A 19,806-nucleotide genomic window follows, 5' to 3' on the forward strand; every position below is an offset into this window, starting at 1 on the left:
GAAATAGCTTTAATTTATTTTGCTGCCTGCCTTGTAATGTTATGGTAACACCACAAGAACCACAAAGGATTGCTTTGGTTTCTTTACTACAGCCAGCAGGTGGAATGGTAATCAAACAGCTATGAAACTTAAAAATGCACCACATCGTACTGCCATACACAGTACTAACAAATACAACTACTGTAAGGCGGCAATGTGCCTACGTTTCAAACTACGTAAAATAGTTTAGCGTTTGCACTTCATATATCAATCTCACCCACGATACCAGGAAATTAAAAGTCCTCAGTCCCCCATCAAGTCAATAAAAAAGTTGTTACAGGAGTGCTGGATGAAGGAGCACATATTTTCGTTGCTGGGCAACGTTGCAATTTTACTAATTTGTCAACTTAAATCGCGAAGCATTTTTTGAGTTTAAAACAAATCAAAACTGCTGTGACCTTAGACGATGACTGGGAAGTGGGAGAAAAACAATGTTGCAGCATATTTTTCTAAAATACGGTTCAGAAGGAACTCGAGTAAGACCGATCCTTCCATAATAAGTCAATTCAGAACGTCAGTCGGAAAGGTTAGCTTTTCTTCTGCTATCCGAATAGTTTGCTGTGTCAGGATTTGTAAAACAAAAATCGATACTGCTGGTCAGTGCACAGACAAAATTACTGATATGTATATGGGCGTATATATTCAGTCCTTTCGCCAAGCAACGCCGGCACATTTTTATCACGTATCCGGATTAAATGGGGGAAGAAAAAAAAAAGTGTCGATCGTGAATAGCATTCTTGCAAAGCATAGATCTCCAGCCAATGCACATAACGGCGGCAGAATAAATAAACCGACAGTTTATTCATGCGTTTTCTAAGGAAACAAAAACCACGCACACTCCTCCAAAAAAAAAAGCGAGAGTAATTAAAATAGAAAAGACTGAAACAGTCTTTGAACGTACGGATGCTAACCAGAAATGTTTTTTTTTTAAAAAGCAGCAGCAATCCTTGGAACCAAACAAAACGATCATTAAACTGGAAAGCCCATAGACCTACATGCAGTATTTTTTTTGCTAAAACGTATAAAAAATTTAAGCATGCTGGAGGTTTTTTTCCACCCCCCCCCCCCCCCCCATAGCATTCGGTAAGGCGCGATTACAACAGACGCATCCTTATCGCCGAAACCTTGCATTTCGGATTGTAAAGCGAACATCCAGGAACAAATACGAAATTAATAAATCACGAAAAGAAAAAATCTGGTGAGAAATTCGTTCTGATTAGACCGAAAAAAGGGGGGCGATGATGGAATAAACCACCTCGCCTCCACATCTCCCCAACCTTACCTTTCGGCTCCATCCCGTTTCCTATTCATTATTACATCCAGTAACACGCCAGTCATTACCCTTTTTCTTTCGTTCTTCTCATCATTTTTATTGCAGGGACTGATAGAAACGAAACGAGGGAAGCAGGTGATTTACAAAAGCGGAGAAGGTTGTGTCAAAAGAAAAATGCTTCACTCGTGATTTGTTTTTTTAAAAAAAACTGTATGTTCCTCCCCGACTCCACTCGCAATAATTCATCCATTTAAAAACACACACCTATTGAAAATGCAACTTGCAACCCCATGTTCCCACCCAAAGTAAAGTCAAACTGAACACCATGGAAGGACGGTTATGAAGAAAGTGAGGGAACCAAGAAATATAACCGTCGTCGGCAAAAAGTGGGTGGAGCCAGGCCAAAGACACGCGCCACTAGGGAGGAGGTTTGTGACATACTATTGACTGACATGAGATCGCCCAATGACATCGCCTGTTGCTCCGAATACTCCATGATTGACAGTGAGACGGGGCGGGCACATGGGACAGGGCTCTCGGCCGTTGGTCGGAAAGGGGGCGGGACATCGCGGGGGTCGGTCTTCGGGGGGGAACGGATCTCGCAGAGAGGCAGCGGACGGTTCAATTTATTCGTCACATGCTCGAGTCACCCTGAGGAAGGTAAAGCGGATTTTTCAGCTTTGTGGCGCATTAGCGGCGGAGACCACTTGGTTTAAAATTCTCCGCCATCTCTTTGAACGAGCGTCGTTATATCGTGGTATCTCCTGCTTTCTTGTTCGTCCTCCCCTCGTAGTCCCGCATTATCACTGTCCGAATAATCTCTGGTGCCCTTTGTGGGATGTGGGAAAAATAATGTTACTTCTGCAATTCCATTTTACAAAGTAAATGAACTCACCAGTGTGTAATTGTTTTAGCCAAGAGCTGAGTCAACAAGAATGGAAACTATGTGGAGGAAATACGTAATTCTTTTTTGTATTAGCTAAAAACGTATGCAAGAAAGGAACAGGACTGCAAGACAATGGTAGAATAGATAAAATGCTGTGAAGAGAGGCAGTTAAATTAGATATGCCTGTAGGTATATAAACAGTAGGTATAAACATCTTTCCCACTTTTACAGGAACAAACCCCAATTAAAAGGGCTTAGTGATAAGATGCTGTGAGGGGGCAGCACAGATGGAGGGAGTGGATAATGGTAAGCAAAGGATGGGATTTGGTCAAATGGCCTGGTGAAGTCAGAAGTAAGCATTCTGTCACAGACAAGGCCGGATAAGACAAGAGATAAACAGGAGTAATGGGTACCAGTCTTAGGGAAGTAGAAGATGTAAACGGGGTGAACAATGAAATAAGTAAAAAAATGTAGGAACCAAATTATATAAATATCGAGTATTTGTTGAATTCATTGTGTGTTTTGCTACCCTGCCCTGCCTTGTGGACATCACACCCACTTGCAAGTGTAAAATAAATGACACTACTGATTCAGATCTTGTCTCGGACTGAAATTATTGAAGTGAATGAGCTTTGTTTCTCACAACCCTCAGTTGTGAATCTGTCTCCGCTGTTGTTCCAGGTGGGACATTCCATGCCACTCTGGCTGAGTGAGAACAGCGATGAAGCAGCAACAACAGACCATTGAGCCCATCTAGTCTGCTCCTCCTTTCAATGAGACCGTGGCTCATTTAATAAACCTAAAATCTATTTTCCTTCATTTTAGCATTACCCTTGATTCTCTGGCTGATTAAAAAAAATCTCTCTGCCTTGAAATACCTACTGATCCAGCCTCAGCAGCCCGTAGTAGTAAAGAATTCCATAATTCCTCTTCAATTTAGTTTTTAATGGGTGATTCCTTACTCTGCAAGTCAATCCTCTGGTCCTAACTCCTCCCATAAGGATTTTTGCATCAACCCTGTCATGTCTCCTAAGCATCTTGTATGTCTCAATAAAGTAATTTTGCATTCTTCTAGACCCTGATGTGTAAATTTTTTTGTATTAGCTAAAAACGTATGCAAGAAAGACGTTATCTTAAGACATTATCTCTGTACCTGGGCTCAGCATTGTGAACCTTATCCTGACTGCCTCAATATATCCTGGGTAAGGGTACCAAAACAAGTTATCTATCCTGCTTATTATCTCCTCCACTTCCAACAAATTTATCAAGGTGATTTAGGTGTTTGTTCTCTAGAATTTCTAGGTTAAGGAGTGATGTAATTGAGATTTTCAGGACATTAACAGGGAAAGAAAGGATAGATAAAAGTAAACTATTTCTACTGGTTGAAGATTCTAGAACCAGAGAACATAGTCTACGAATTAGGGCCAGGCCATTCAGGAAAGATGTTAGAATGCACTTCTACATGTAAAGAGCAGTGAAAGTTTGGAAGTCTCTTCCCCAAACAACAGCCAGTGCTAATTCAATTGTTATATTTAAATCTGAGAAAAACTTTTTTTTATTAAGCAAGTGTATTAAGAAATATGGGCCCACTGATCAGCCATGATTTTATTGAATGGTGGAGCAGGCTCAGGGGCTGAATGACCTACCTATGCTCTCTGTGATTTCCCCTACGTAAAGCCATGTTGACTCTGCTTGGTTATAGGCAAAAGTGAGGACTGCATATGCTGGAAACCAGAGTTTAGATCAGAGTGGTGCTGGAAAAGCACAGCAGGTCAGGCAGCATCCAAGGAGCAGGAAAATCAAAGTTTCAGGCAAAAGCCCTTCATCAGGAATAGAGGCAGGAAGCCTCCAAAGTGGCACCACGCTGATCTAAACTCTGCTTGGTTATATTATGTTTTTAATAAATGCTCTGCTATTGCATCCTTCACAAGAGTCTAACATTTTCCTAATAACAGATGTTAAGCTAACTAACCTTTTTGACTCCTCTTTTTAAATAAAGGGGCCTTTTGCTTCTATTACAAATCACATTAAATGAATGCCCTCTCATTTTTGTTCCATTTACAAGTGAGATTAGTTTCTCCCTGTCTCCTCAACCTAGCCCACTCATGAGTTTGAAAACCAATATCAGATCTCATCTTAACTTTTTGTCCAAGGAGAACAGCCCCAACAATTCAGAAAAGATTTATAAAGATGTTGCCAGGGTTAGAGGATTTGAGCTATAGGGAGAGATTGAGTAGGCTAGGACAGTTTTCCGTGGAGCGTCAGAGGTTGAGGGGTGACCTTTATAGAGGTTAATTAAATTATGAGGGGCATAGATAGGATAAATAGTCTTTACCCTGGGGTGGGGGACTCCAGAACTTGAGGGCATAGGTTTCGGGTGAGAGGGGAAAGATATAAAAGAGACCTCGGGCAAATTTTTTTCATGCAGAAGGAGGTATGTGTATGGAATGAGCTGCCAGAGGAAGTGATGGAGGCTGGTACAATTGCAACATTTAAAAGGCATCTGGATGGGTATATAAATAGAAAGGGTTTGGAGGGATATGAATTGGGTGCTGGCAGGTGGGACTGGATTGGTTGGGATATCTGGTCGGCATGGTCAAGTTGGACCGAAGGGTCTGTTTCCGTGCTGTATGTCTCTATGAATCTATGACTCAGTGACTCATAAACGAAGTTTATCATGCCTGGAACCATTCCCGTAAATCACTTTTGCACTCTCTTCAATAAGTTTACATAATTCTGACAATGTAGTGTCCACAACTACATCAATACTCCAGTTGATGTCTAACAAATATCTTACATGAGTTCAATATCACCTCCTTGTCCTTGTACTACTCTATGCCTCAATAAAGTTGAGAATATAACTTTCTGCTTTCTCCGTCTGCCCAACCACCTTCAATGATCTGTGGATATAGGTGTCCAAGTGTCTCTGGTCCAGCACCCCTTTAGAATTATATTGTCTTTAAGTATTCTTCCTATGAATCACCTCACACTTTTCTCTATTGAAACTTACCTATCCACCCACTTCACCAACTTGGCTATGTCTTTTTGCAATTTTGCACTGTCCTCGCAGTTTACAATTCTTCCATATTTTGTCATCTGTAAACTTTGAAATAGTCCCTTCCACTTAAGATCTGGACTATTAATGCTTAACAAAAAAAGCAATGTTCTCAATATCACCCTTGGGGAGTCAAGAGTATGGTGCTGGAAAAGCACAGCAGGTCAGGCAGCATCCGAGGACCAGGAGAATCGACATTTCGGGTATAACCCCTTCATCAGGAATGAGCGCCCCTCTGGGCACCTGCATGGGCCCCAGCTGTACCTGCCTCTGCATCAGTGGAACAGTCCTTCTTCCACAGTTACACTGGCATCATCCCCCACCTTTTCCTCTGCTACGTCGATGACTGACTGTATTGGCGACACCCCATGCTCCCACAAGGAGGTTGAACAGTTCATTAATTTCACCAACACCTTCCACCCGAACCTTAAGTTCACCTGGACCAACTTAGACACCACCCTCCCTTTCTGGAACCTCTCCGGTGACTGACTTAATACAGGCATCTATTTCAAACCCACCAATTCCCACAGCTACCTAGGCTATACCTCTTCTCACCCACCCTCCTGTAACAGTGCTGTCCCTTACTCCCAATTACTCTGCCTCCACCATATCTGCTCTCAGGAGGAGCAATTTCACTTCAGGGCTATTTCAAGAGCTGCAATTACCCCTCCCACTTAATCAACAATGCCCTCCAGTGCAATTGCTCCACTTCCCGCATCTCCGCCTTCGAACCCCACCCCTCCAACTGCAACAAAGATGGAACACCTGGTCTTCACCTTCCATCCTACTAATCTCTGAATACAGCACATTATCCTCCCCCATTTACATCTCTATGACTCTATTTCCATCGTCTACAATCAGACCCCACCACCAGAGATATTATTCCCACCCCACTCCTATCTGTGTTCTGCAGACCATTCCCTCTGTGACTCCCTCGTTAGGTCCACGCCCCCACCAACTCACTCTGCACTCCTGGCAGCTTCACTTTCCACTACAAGAGGTGTACAACCTACACCCACACCTCCCCTCTCTCCTCTGTCCAAGGCCCCAAGGAATCCTTTCACATCCGGCAGAGATTTTCCTGCACATTCAAATGCCTCATCTACTGTGTCTGCTGCTCTTGATTTGGACTCATGTACATTGGGGAGAATTCACAGAATGTTTCAAGGAATATCTCTGGGACACACACGCCGGGACACACGCCATAACCCCACCGCCCTGTGGCCGATCACTTCAACTCCCCCTCCCAGTCTGCCAAGGACGTGAAAGTCCTGGGCCTCCTCCACAACCAAATCCAAGCCACCCGACAACTGTAGGAAGAAGACCTCATCTTCTACCTTGAGACCCTCCAACCACACAGCTTCAACATCGACTTCACCAGTTTCCTTATCTCCCGTCCACCCACTTCATCCCAGATCCAATCCTCCAACCTGGCACCGTCATCTTGAACTGTCCTATGTGTCCATCTACCTTCCAATCTATCCACTCCACCCTCCCCTCTGACCTATCACTGTCAACCAGTCCCTCCTGCATCTACCTATCGCCTTCCCAGCCACCTTCGTCCCCAACCCCCATCCTCGTATTTATCTCTCAGCCCCCTTCCCTCTCCCACATTCCTGATGAAGAGTTTCTGCCAAAAACATTGACTCTTCTGCTCTTTGGATGCTGCCTGACCTGCTATGCTTTTCCAGCACCACATTTTTCGACTCTGATACTCCAGCATCTACAGACATCACTTTCTCTTTGAAGTTGTATATTAGCATGCTTGGATGATTAGCTAACTAAAAGAAGACAGAGTTGGTATATAGGGGGCATTTTCAGGTTGGCTACCTGTAGTTAGAGATATACTACAGGTTTAGAAGTGAATGAATTGTAACCAAATTTGCAAATGCATAAAAATAAGTGCGAAGGCAAGTGGTAAGAATGACAGCAGTATAGACTGGTTCAGTGAATGGCCAAAAAAACTTGGCAGAAAAAAGATATTGTGGGACAATGTGCAAGATAAAAACAGGAAATGAATATCAGTTTAACTGAGAAATACCACAGAAAGCTGCTACACAGAGGATTATACGGCTGCTTGTACGTAAACCACAAAAAGACCACAAGAAATTTGATCAAGAGTAAGCCACTGGCCCCTTGAGCTGGCTCTGACACTCCCTGTGATCAGAGCTAATCCAAAATTCTTCCTATCTATTTCCCTGCATCTTCCCCAGAACCCTTAATTCCTCTACTTGTCAAAAATCTATTTATATCAACCTTAATATATACGTGAGGACTCTGTGCCCACAGCTCTCTGTGGCAAGGAGTTCCAAATACTCAAAACCTTCTGAGAAGAAAGTCCTCAAATTGGCACCTCTTTATTCTGAGACTATGCCCTCTGGTCCTAGATTCTCCCGTGAGAAAAAAATACTGTCAGCATTTATCCTGTTAAGAATCCTATATGTTCAGTTAGATCATATCTCATTCTTCTGTACTCCAGTGAGTAGAGTCCAAATCTGCTTAGCCTTTACTGATAAGGCAATCTCCGTATACCAGAGATCATCATAGTGAACTTTCCCTGAACTGCCTCCAATGAAGTTATATCTTTTCTTAAATAAAAGGACCCAAAATACTCATACTTCTCCAGTTGTGATCTCACCAGCACCTTGTACAGTTTCAGTAAGATACCCCCACTCTTATACTGCAACCCCTTTGACATAAGGGCCAACCATTTCAAGACTAGTTGGGTAGGCATTTGGTCTTTATTTCAAATGGAATCAAGTGTAAAACAAAAGTGCAGTCTTACTAAAACCATGCATGGCAGTAGTTATACCACATCTGAAAAACTGAACAATTTTAGTATGCTTATCTTCCGAAACATATGCTGGCATTGGAGCTGACCCAGAAAAGGTTGTTGCAGATATGTAGCCAATGTAATGCCTTTCTAAAATGAGTTTGGCAGTTTGGAGATTAATGGGAATTTGTTTGCATTAGTTTACAAGCTTACTTCAAGGGGGTTGAAGTAAAAGAGTAGAGAAGTCTTAATTTATGAATAGTATAGTTAATTTGGCTTTCAGACAGAAGATTTTGGAATTTCTTCAGGGGGCTTATTCGAAACATTTACAGCTTGGAAAAGCATTTTTTTTTAGATTCAGTTTGTAGAAGTCTTGAACATACAACTGAAGCTGGATATGTAGAAGAGCTGCTACTGAGAAAAAGAAGTAGTTTTAAGACTGTAAGAAAGATATCACCCAGTAGAGAAATTTTGGTTTCAAAGATCCAAGCCAAATTTGAAGATTTTAGGAGCAAGGTATAAAGGAGACATCAGAGGTTGGTTCCTTAGGCAGAGTTGTGAATGCATGGAATGCGTTGGCAGTTGTGGTGGTGGAAGCAGAGTCATTAGGGACATTTAAGCGATTGTTGGACATGCACATGGATACCAGTGAGTTGTGGGGTGCGTAGGTTAAGTTACTATATTTTACATTAGGATTAAATCTTGGCACAACATCGTGGGCCAAACGGCTTGTTCTGTGTTGTACTTTTCTATGTTCTATGTTTTTGTTTAAAACCCTGAAAGGATTGTTTGAAGCTCAAAAGGTCTTAGTTCAATTGTAGCATGGCTGCAGCAAGAAGCTATCAGTTTATTAAAATGGAAAATGAAAGCCACAATTAAATTAAGCCCCATAGATGTGAATCAGAATGAAATGCACTCTGGTGTGAGGTCTGTAAAGGAGTGTTGCAAACATAAATAGGATTCAGTATGTTTAAATTCTGTTGTATATAAATAGTTTGATCTATTCCATTTTACCTTCATTTCTTTTGCGTGGTAAATTTATGTTTTATTGCTAAACTCTAATCTAGGGTAGTGAGTGTTTCAATGAAAGACCACCTGATTAAAACCAAAGAACAAAATATGATCTTTCAAGGCAGAGTTCAGTCTTGGATATGACTTATTCAGTCAAAACATTAGCTGGAATCATAACACAGGCAACATTCCCTCTAATTTTCTTTTTGGGTCCACGGGCTTCTAAGATCTATGCACCTATGTACAGCTATTCCTGATGAAGGGCTTTTGCCTGAAACATCAATTTTCCTGCTCCTTGAATGCTGCCTGAACTGCTGTGCTTTTCCAGCACCACTCTAATTTAGAATCTGGTTTCCAGCATCTGCAGTCCTGTTTTTACCTATGTACAGCAATAACTCACAGAACTGGTAGTTAGTGCCATGATTGGTATGTCAGTTGTGTGCAGAACCTTGGAGCAGCTACCTGTATGCACCTGCATCCGGGGAGCTCAGAGGGAACATTGGTGGAGGTTACGGTATTCAATCACTCTCCTGATGGAGTGATTGTTAGATTCTCTCTTATGGTCTTGCTAGCATTTGATATGACGATTACTTGCAATTTGAAAATAGACTGCTTTAGAATCTGAAATTTCTTGAATAGTGCTGAACATTGTGTGATCATCAGTCAAAATAATGATGAGAAAGTCATTGACGAAGCAGCAGAAGATGATCAGTTAGGACACTGCCCTGAGGAACTCCTGCAGAGGTGTCTTCAACTGATATGTCTGACTTCACATCACCACATCCAACATCTTAATTTGTGTTCAGAATGGCTCAAACCAGCCAAGTGTTTTGCCCTGACTCCCATTGACTCTAGGTTTGTGATGTCTCTTTTATGCCACACACCTGTCAAATGTAGCCCTGATATCTGCAGAATGCAACCACAGCCAAGTTCCAAATATTAAGGGCAGCTTAGATATGTTGGAAGTGTGGAGTGGCATGTTTAGGAAAGCAATACTGATCAGGAACTCGAGAGTTAGCACCAGTGTTACAGGTGCACAGTCACTCGATCGGGGTGTGGATGCTTCGACTTCCAATTCCAGAGATCATTGCAATGCACACCCTCACTAATCTATGCTGTCGCAAGAAAATATAAAAGGAATGTAGGATGTTATGGAGCAGACAAGTGTTTCTGCACCTGTAACCTTAACTTCATGCTGGTAAGTTCCATCCCCAGTGCCAGTGTCAAGGAGCTAGGTGGCTGCAGGATGTTCTGGGGATGGACAGGTGAAGAGCCAGAGATTGTAATCCCAATTGGTATCAATACCAGAGGCAGAAGATGGGGTAAGACATTGCAGGCCGATTTCAAGAAATGAGGAAACATCGAAAATAGGAGCTAATTTAGCCACCTGAGGAGGTAACCTTAAGAGCAACACCCACATCCCAAACAAGAATAAAAAACGCCTCGCGCACACTCTAGGAATTGATCCATCACAGTTTATATTTAGATTAAAGACACTGCTGAAAGGCAGCACCTTTGTTTATAGGTTTTAATTTCCTATTTAATGCCATCATCTACCCTACCTTATTGTTTGCAGGCATAAAGACAACACCCTCTCATTTCATCCAAACCTTGTTGCTTGTTTGGTCTATCCAGACTGATCCTGCATCTAGACTTTCTCAGCCAGTATCTTTTTCACTGTTACATTGATTTTAGCCTTTGATAATATTGCCACTCATCGCCTCCTCCATTTGCCAATCCTTTACTAAATATTGATTATCCTGAATCTGGTTACCTTCAGAACGACAGAAGAAGGTCACTGGATCCAATATGTTAACTTCGCTTTGTTTCCAGATGCTGCAAGACTGCTGAGTTTCTCCAGCAATTTCTGATGTTTTAAATTTCCAGCATCTGCAGTTCTTTGGGTTTTTTTTTAAACAAAGAAAACTGCAAAACAGAGGGCAGAAAAATAGTAAACGTATAAAGAAGATCATGGAAACAAAGTATAGAAAATAAATAAAAATGGAGAATTTCAGTGATTTATGGTATATATTTCAATGCAAGGAAACCAGTGAAAAGGGCAAATGAGCTAAGGGCATAGGAACATAGGCCCAAGAATAGGCCATTCTGCCCCTTGAGCTTGTCCATTCATTCTAATTCATGTCTGATTATTTACATTACCATTATTTTCCAGTCCTTATCCCCATACCCTATGAAGCCATTAGTACCTAAAAATCTGCAGATCTCTATCTTGAACAGATGAAATGACTGAGCTTCAACAGTCCTATGAAGTAGAGAATTCCAAAGGTTTACTACTGTCCAAGTGAAGAAATCTGGGATAATGTGGATGAAAAGGTTAGCCCTTCAGAGGAACTATCAAGATCATTGAGATCCAGAACTCACCAGCCTCACCAGCATAATAGCATCTTACTTACCTACAATCAGCCGAGATGATCTATGATCTCACGGTCATCACAGAAACATAGTTACAAGGAAATCAAAACTAAGAGCATAATACCTTTGACCAATTGGAGAGACAAGAGGGATGAATAAAAGTGACAAGAGCACTATTAATAAGAGATGAATTGAGGACACCCATGAGGGACCACCTAGGCTCGGACAATATAGAGTCCATTTGAGCGAATGCGCAACACAGTAAGGAAAGAAGACATCAATAGGAGTGGTGTACAGTAACAGTCTATAAACCACTCTATAAATCAACAAATAATAGGAGCATGTAAAAACAATAGAGTAATAATTATGGGTGATTTAAATCTTCATAATTGGGTTAATGAAATTGTAAAGGGTAGCTATACCAACTAACTAAGAGAGTGCATGAGGGATAGTTTTCTGGAGCAATATACCATGAAACCAACCATGGTGCTATCTTGGATCTCGGAATGGGTAGGTTTAATAAACGACCTCAAAGTAAAAGATTCCTTCGGAAGTACAAATCATAACATGATAGAATTTAATATTCAGCTTGTAAGTGAGAAACTTGGGTCAAAAACATCTGCATTTAACTTAAATAGGGGGAATTACAATGAAATGAGGACAGAGTTGGCTAAAGTAAACTAAATGAATTAATGATTTTATTGTCACATGTATTTTACAGTATTAAAGAAAAACTTCCATTGTTGCCATGAGCTGGTGCCATTTTGAATAGTTTAAGAATAATTTTTAAAAAGATATATCTTAAAGAGAGTCCATAATCCTTCTGTCACCACTTGGTCACTGCCAGCGCAGGACCCAACCAGTGTCAAAGTCACTGGCCCTCAGGCACCATCTTTCGTCGCTAGGCCGACCTTACCACTGTCGTCTCCACCGATTATAGTAGCAGATGCTGAGTCCTGTGCTCAGTGGTTCAAAAAACAGCTCTGCATCACATCCTCAAGGGTAACTAGAAAAGTGAACTAATGCTGTCTTGTCAACATAGTCCATATCTCAAGGTGTGTCTTACTCCAGATGTGATCTCTCCTTACTGACCATGCTGGGTGGACAAATTAGCAGAAGTAACAGTAACACACATTGGCAGACATTTAAAGAGGTAATTCATGATTCTCAGTAAAAATACATCCTAAGAGAGGGATAAACCAATCGTGCCTAACCAAGTAAGTTAGTAAGCCTATTAGTTTGAATAGGCCAAAGTCAGTGATAGCCTCAGAATCTAGCAAAGGAAGTTTAAAAAGATAGGGAAAATCAACTAAGAGGGCAAACTAGCAAGGCATATAAAACTGGCAAGAAATTTATTAAACATATAAAATGGAAGAGAGGTGAAAGTGAAGATAGGCCTCTTACAAAATGAATCTGCAGAGAGAGTTTTGGGGAACAAGGAAAAGGCAGAGGGATGAAACAGATATATTGCTTCAATGGTATTTTATAGTGGTAGATACTTCAAATATCCCATTAATTCTAATGAATATAGAGGAGGAATGAACTATCAGCACCATCATTAGAAATTTGGTACTTGCCAAACTAATGGGGCCAAAGGCAGGTGAGTCCCCTGGCTTGCATCCTAGGATCCTAAAAGAGGTAACTACAGAGCTAATGAATGAATGGCTTGTAATTTTCCAAAAAGTCTTGGATTCCAGAGAAGCACTGGAAAACTTATTATTACACTTCACTCAGAAAGGAACAGAGATAAAAAGCATGCAATTATAGGCAGATTAGCCTAACAAATAATGTTGGAAATGTATTGGAATCAATTATTAAGGACGTAACGGCAGCACATTTAGAAACTCATAATCTAACCAAACGGAGTCAGCAAGGCTTCATGGAAGGGACATCTTATCTAACTAATTTATTTGGGTTTTTGAAGAAGTGTCAACCAGAGTGGATAAAAGGGAACCAGTAGATGTGTTGTATTTGGATTTCTAAATATATTCTACAAGGTACCTCAGAAAGGTTTGTCATAAATAAGAGCCCATGGTGTGGAGGTAATATGTTGGCATGGATAGAGAATTGACAATGGGCAGGAAACAGTGCACATGAGTTCTTTTTCAGGTTGGCGAACCATGACCAGTGGTATTCCACAGGGATGAATGCTGGACTGCAACTATCATTAATATATATTAATGACTTAGAGGAAGGAAGTGAGTGTAATGGTTGTCAGATTTGCAGATGACTTAAATAAGTAGAAAGGAAGTTTGTGAAAGGGGTGCACTTTACAGAGAGGTATTGATAGATTAAATCAGTGAGCAGCGTGTTGACATTTTTTTAAAACGTTATTCACAGGATCTGGGCTTTAATGGTTAGGCCAACAATCATTGCCAGTTCCTAATTGCCCAGAGGGCAGTTGAAAGTCAGCCACATTGCTGTGAGTCTGCAGTCACATGTAGGCCAGACAAAGTAAGAATGGCAGTTTCCTTCCCTAAAGGACATTAGTGAACCAGATGGGTTTTTCCTGACAATTGACAATGGTTTCATGGTTGAATATTGGTTGAATATTGAATTCAGATTCTACCACCAGCCAAGGTGGGATTCTCTGCAGAGCTTAGCCTGTGTCTCCAGGTTACTGTCCTAGCAATAATACCAGAAGGTCATCGCCTCCCCTCATACAAATGATGTATAATGTGAAGTTGTTCATTTTGGAAGTAAAAACAAAAGAAAATATTATGAAACGGCAGAAAGCTGCAACACAAAGGGACTTGGGGTGTTTGTACTTGAAATATGGAAATTTAGCACCACACCTGGAGTATTGTGAGCAGTTTTGGTCCCCTTATTTAAGGAAACATATAATTTCTGTGAAGGCAGTTCAGAAAATATTCATAGGATGGTCCCTGGTGTGAAGGAATTGTCTACAAGCAAAGGCTAAACAAGTTTTTAAAATATCACTTATAGGACGTGGGTATTGCTGGCTGGCCAGCATATATTGCCTGTCCCTAGCTACCCCTGAGAAGGTGGTGATGCGTTGCCTTCTTGAACTGCTGCTGTCCACAACTGTAGGTTGACCCCCAGAATTCTTAGTTTGGACTCTACTCACTGGAGCTTTAGTAGAATGAGCTATGATCTCATTGAAACTTATATTTTTATGGATTTTACATGGTAAAGACTGAACGAATGTTTCATCACATGGGAGAATCTAGGACCAGAGTGCATTGTCCCAGAATAAAGGAGCACCAGCTTAAGACTCAGATGAGGAGAAACTTCTTTTCTCAGAGGGTTGAGACTCTCTGGAAATCCTTGCCAAAGTCCTCGTTGTATTCAAGGCTGATATAGATTGATTCCATTACTGATCAAGAATCTACATTATGGATCAATACAGGAAAGTTGATGTGGGGAATGTTGGATCAGCCATTATCCAACTGAAACCTGGAACAGTCTCAAGGGGCCAAACGGCCTACTCACATTCCTATTTCGTATGGCCAAAGGAGATAATTAGTAAGTCAGAAGGGTGTTCATTGGGTGAAGCTCATTTGTGAATATGAAAGTGTGGCATCGAATAGAGAGCGACTACTATTCTTCCTCAAAGGATGGAGTAACATCTTGTCTCAGGACCCAGAAATCCAGAACCTATTCAAAATAAGAATTAATCAGCAACAACTGATCTCTTTTGCTGATAGTGAACAAGATCCCACGGTTATGAATAACTTGATTAAAAAACATGCCAGATAAAGCACATTACACAAAGGTTTATCTTAGAAATCAAAGCATCCAGTAGAATATGACGATTAAAGAGATTGTTGCAACAACGTGGCAGGAGAAGGTTCTCAAGTCTTTGGTGACAGAGTCATAGAGCTGTATAGCATGGAAACCGATCCTTTGGTCTAACTCATCCATGCTGATCAAATATACAAAATTAGTGGTTAGCACTGCTGCCTCACAGCGCCGGAGACCCGGGTTCAATTCCCGCCTCAGGCAACTGACTGTGTGGAGTTTGCACGTTCTCCCCGTGTCTGCGTGGGTTTCCTCCAGGTGCTCCGGTTTCCTCCCACAGTCCAAAGATGTGCAGGTCAGGTGAATTGGCCATGCTAAATTGCCCGTAGTGTTAGGTAAGGGGTAGATGTAGGTGTAGGGGTATGGGTGGGTTACGCTTCGGCGGGGCGGTGTGGATTTGTTGGGCCGAAGGGCCTGTTTCCACACTGTAAGTAATCTATCTAATCTAATCTAATCTAATCCAGTCCTATTTACCAGCATTTGGCCCATCTCCCTCTACATCCTTCCTATTCATATGCCCATCCAGATGCCTTTTAAATTTTGTATTTGTACCAGCCTCCACCACTTCCTCTGGCAGCTCATTCCATACATGGACCACTCTCTGCATGAAACATTTGCCCCTTTGGTCCCTTTTGAATCTTTCCTCTCACCTTAAACCTATACCCTCTAGTTTTAGACTCTGCTACTCTGTGGAGAAGACATTGACTATTCACCCTATCTATGTCCGTCATGATTTTATGAACTTTTATAAGGTCACCCCTCAGCCTCAGACGCTTTAAGGAAAATAGCCCCAACCTATTCAGCCTCTCCCTATAGGTCTAAACCTCCAACCCTGACAATATCCTTGTACATCTTTTGACATAGCAGGAATAGGTTCTCAGAACATTGATGACGTCCAAGGTGATAGTTAACGTTGCTTCAATAAATAGCTTATGAATCAATGTGAAAACAACATCCATAGGTCTTTTAAGATTTGAAATAAACTATTCAGACTGCGATATTAATGATTAGTAACACGAGTGCACTGTAGTGGGTTAAAAGAGATATTGTGGCATGTCATAATATTGACTGTAGGAAATAGATATTTATTTAGTAATAGGTTAAAAAGTTATGGGAGCAGTCAGGAAATCCAAAGCAGCCGAGGCCAAGATGAGATCAGCCATAATCGTATTAAATGGCAGAGCATGCTTTTGGAGGCTGAATTACCTACTGCTCCTAGTTCTTACATTCATACACTCTTTTCCAATGCCTTTACCTGTGTGCATTCCAAACCCACGCCTGACATGTTCTGACAAAAGTAGAAAAAGTCAATCAAATCCATCCGGAAGGATAAAGGCAACAAAACTTTTGGGTGTGCTAATTGCCTCCAGACTGCTCTCTAGGTATGAAGTTAAATACAAAGGATGTCCAAAGAAACCTTGGGATTCAAGTGATCTTTAAAGTGCCACAAATAGGTGCAGTAAATAATCAAGAAGGCTTAGGCCTTTGCATCTAGAGGACTGGAGTAGAAGGATGTAGAAGTTATGGTGCAGTTATACGAAACCCTAGTTCGACCATTTGGCCTACTCTGCACAGATGTGAGCACCACACCTTCAAAAGGATATATTTGCCTTGAGGCACTACAACATAAGCTTGTGAGAATGGTACCTGGACTAGGTTAAAGATGGTAGTCTTCAAGATAATACTACGAAAAGAAATAGTCAATAAAGTATTTCCAAAGATTTAAGATTCTAGAACTTGGAGACACAATCTAAAACTTAGGGCCAAACTATTCAGGAGAATTTGTAGGAAGCACTTTTACACACAACGAACGATAGAGGTTTGGAACTGTCTTTCACAAACTGTTGATGATTCTTGATTAGTTATTAATTTTAAATCTGAGATAGCGAACTGTTTGTTAAACAAAGGTGTTAAGGGAAGTGGGCCAAAGACAGGTAAATGGAGTAGTCTCTTAATTCCAGATTTTTTTTTATTGAATTCAGTTTCCACCGTCTGCCATGACAGGATTTGAATCGGGGTCCATCAACATTCGCTGAGTTTCTGGATTAATAGTCTAGCGGTAATACCACTAGGTCATTACCTTCCCATAATTGCCAATCCTTTAGTGTTGACGGGGCAAAAATTTGGAATTCCCTCCCTAATGGCATCCTACAGCACATGGATTATGGCAGTTCAAGAAGGCAGTTCACTACAACTTTGTCAAGGACAACTATGGACGGGTGAAAAATGCTGTCCAGCCAGCAACAAGTGAATGAAAACATTTTAAAAATTCAGAGCAGCTTCACGCAACTGATTCCTGGAATGAGAAATTTATCTTGTGGAAAGATTGGGCAGGTTGGAAACGCACAACTTAGAATTTAGAAGAGAGGTAGAGATAGATAATCTTCTTGAAACAGATAACATTCAAGGAGACTCAACAGAGTGGATGCTGAAAGGTATTTCCACCTCTGAAAATTGGAACTGTTCAAAAATAAGGTGTTTTTCTTTTAAGCCAGTGGTAAGGAGAAGTTTTGTTCTATCAGAGGATCATGATTTATGGAACTTTTTAAAAAATGTTTTATTTATTTATTGTCCAGCCTCAAAGTGGTTTGGGAGACAGACATCCGCTGTTTTGGTATGATCAAGAAGACATCAGAGCCTACCAGAAGGCAGTTCACACATTATATAATATTCAAGATCAGGAGTTTCCATTATCCAGCGATACAGCTAGATAAGAGGTGGAAAAGTAATAAGCATTCAAAAGAAGGTTCTGTCCAGGGGACCAATCAAGGCAATTTTTGTTTTTTATTTGCCAACTGAGCAAAGCAGTCAGAAAACCATACAACGAGAACAACGTCAAAAAGGATAGAAGAAACGAGAAGCACACAGATCTATAAAATCCATACATCAAAGCAGCATCTGTCTCTACAACTAGGACCAAAGGAAGTCGTATATCCCAACAAAAAGGTACACAGTCCCAAGGACTTTTACCAGAGAAGACACAACACAGCAGACGGAGTCAACAGGGAAAACATTTCATCGAGCCTTCAGAATACTCAACCCACTACTGCATGTCCCAACCGAGGGGTAACTTTGTGAGTTTAACAACTGTGAATAAAGGATCTTGGGGGATTTAGTTCAGTGAAGTCAAAAGGGAAATAGTCTATTTTGTTATTAGCCATATGGTTCACTATAATTCATAAAGGTAAGCCCAAACCTTTGACTGTCAATAAGTGATTTTGGTTGCGACCAACAAAGCTGAATGACTCTCATGTAAACAGAAAGGGGGCTGAAATGGTATTGGGATAGGCAGGGATGTAGAGTTGAAATACCAGATTAACCATGAACTAATTGAATGGCAGAGGAGATGCAAGGAGCCAAAGAGAAACTAAGAAAAAAGTGGTAGAGGAGCTCCATCAATTAAGATGGCATTACAACAAAAGAAAGGGATCACCGAAGTTCAGGAGACCAGCATGTGTATGTATTCTGTAGAGATGAGCAATCCTAAACACAAGAAGTCCCATGTGGAAATGATGTAACAATATACAAACCACCGAACAGTAATCACATGGTAGGATGAATCATAAAGAAAAAAAATAACGTGAGTTTATCAGAACCATACGGTGATAATCGTTGTGAGGTGGGATGGTTAAATCTACTTTTAGATAGAGACATAGAGATGTACAGCATGGAAAACAGACCCTTCTGTCCAACCTGTCCATGCCGATCAGATATCCCAACCCAATCTAGTCCCACCTGCCAGCACCTGGCCCATATCCCTTAGCAATAACATTAGCAAATTTGCTGAGGATACTAAGCTGGGTGGCAGGTGAAATGTGATGAGGATGTTAGGAGATTACAGGGTGACCTGGACAAGTTAAGTGAGTGGTCAGATGCATGGCAGATGCAGTTTAATGTGGATAAATGTATGGTTATCCACTTTGGTGGCAAGAACAGGAGGGCAGTGTACAACCTAAATGGAATCAATTTAGGTAAAGGGGCAATACAGAGAAATCTGGGTGTTCTTGTACACCAGTCAATGAAGGTAAGCATGCAGGTACAGCAGGTAGTGAAGAAGGCTATTAGCATGCTGGCCTTCATAACAAGAGGGATTGAGTATAGAAGCAAAGAGGTTGTTCTGCAGCTGTACAGGCCCCTGGTGAGACCACACCTATGTGCAGTTCTGGTCTCCAAATTTGAGGAAAAACATTCTGGCTATTGAGGGAGTGTAGCATAGGTTCACGAGGTCAATTCCTGGAATGGCGGGACTACCTTACGCTGAAAGACTGGAGCGACTGGGCTTCTATACCCTTGAGTTTAGAAGACTGAGAGGGGATCTGATTGGGACATATAAGATTATTAAAGGATTGGACACTCTGGAGGCAGGAAACATGTTTCTGCTGATGGGTGAGTGCCGAACCAGAGGACACAGCTTAAAAATACAGGGTAGACCATTTAGGACAGAGATGAGGAGAAACTTTGAGGAGGGTGGGGGTGGGGAAAGAGTAGCATAGAGTACAATGGGTGAGTGGGGGAGGAGATGAAGGTGATAGGTCAAGGAGGAGAGGGTGGAGTGGATAGGTGGAAAAGAAGATAGGTAGGTCGGACAAGTCAAGGAGACAGTAACTGAGCTGGAAGTTTGAAACTAGGATGAG

General features: G+C 41.3%; 1 protein-coding gene and 1 long non-coding RNA gene across 4 annotated transcripts in view; one reads left to right on the forward strand and one right to left on the reverse strand.

The window, feature by feature from the left end:
• st3gal5 (ST3 beta-galactoside alpha-2,3-sialyltransferase 5) overlaps positions 1-1,696 on the reverse strand; it is an 84,505-nt gene extending 82,809 nt beyond the window's left edge. For all 3 annotated transcript variants that reach the window (XM_072576185.1, XM_072576194.1, XM_072576175.1), the window contains exon 1: positions 1,322-1,696. In XM_072576185.1, coding sequence (XP_072432286.1) covers positions 1,322-1,377 — 56 coding nt within the window. In that variant the 5' untranslated portion in view covers positions 1,378-1,696. The remainder of the gene's footprint in view (positions 1-1,321) is intronic.
• Positions 1,697-1,896: 200 nt separating this feature from the next.
• LOC140480805 (uncharacterized) overlaps positions 1,897-19,806 on the forward strand; it is a 37,606-nt gene continuing 19,696 nt past the window's right edge. The window contains exon 1 of the long non-coding RNA XR_011961406.1: positions 1,897-1,972. This is a non-coding gene — a long non-coding RNA (uncharacterized lncRNA). The remainder of the gene's footprint in view (positions 1,973-19,806) is intronic.

Source organism: Chiloscyllium punctatum, chromosome 1 (assembly GCF_047496795.1).
Source record: "Chiloscyllium punctatum isolate Juve2018m chromosome 1, sChiPun1.3, whole genome shotgun sequence".
In the NCBI taxonomy this organism is placed as follows: domain Eukaryota; kingdom Metazoa; phylum Chordata; class Chondrichthyes; order Orectolobiformes; family Hemiscylliidae; genus Chiloscyllium; species Chiloscyllium punctatum.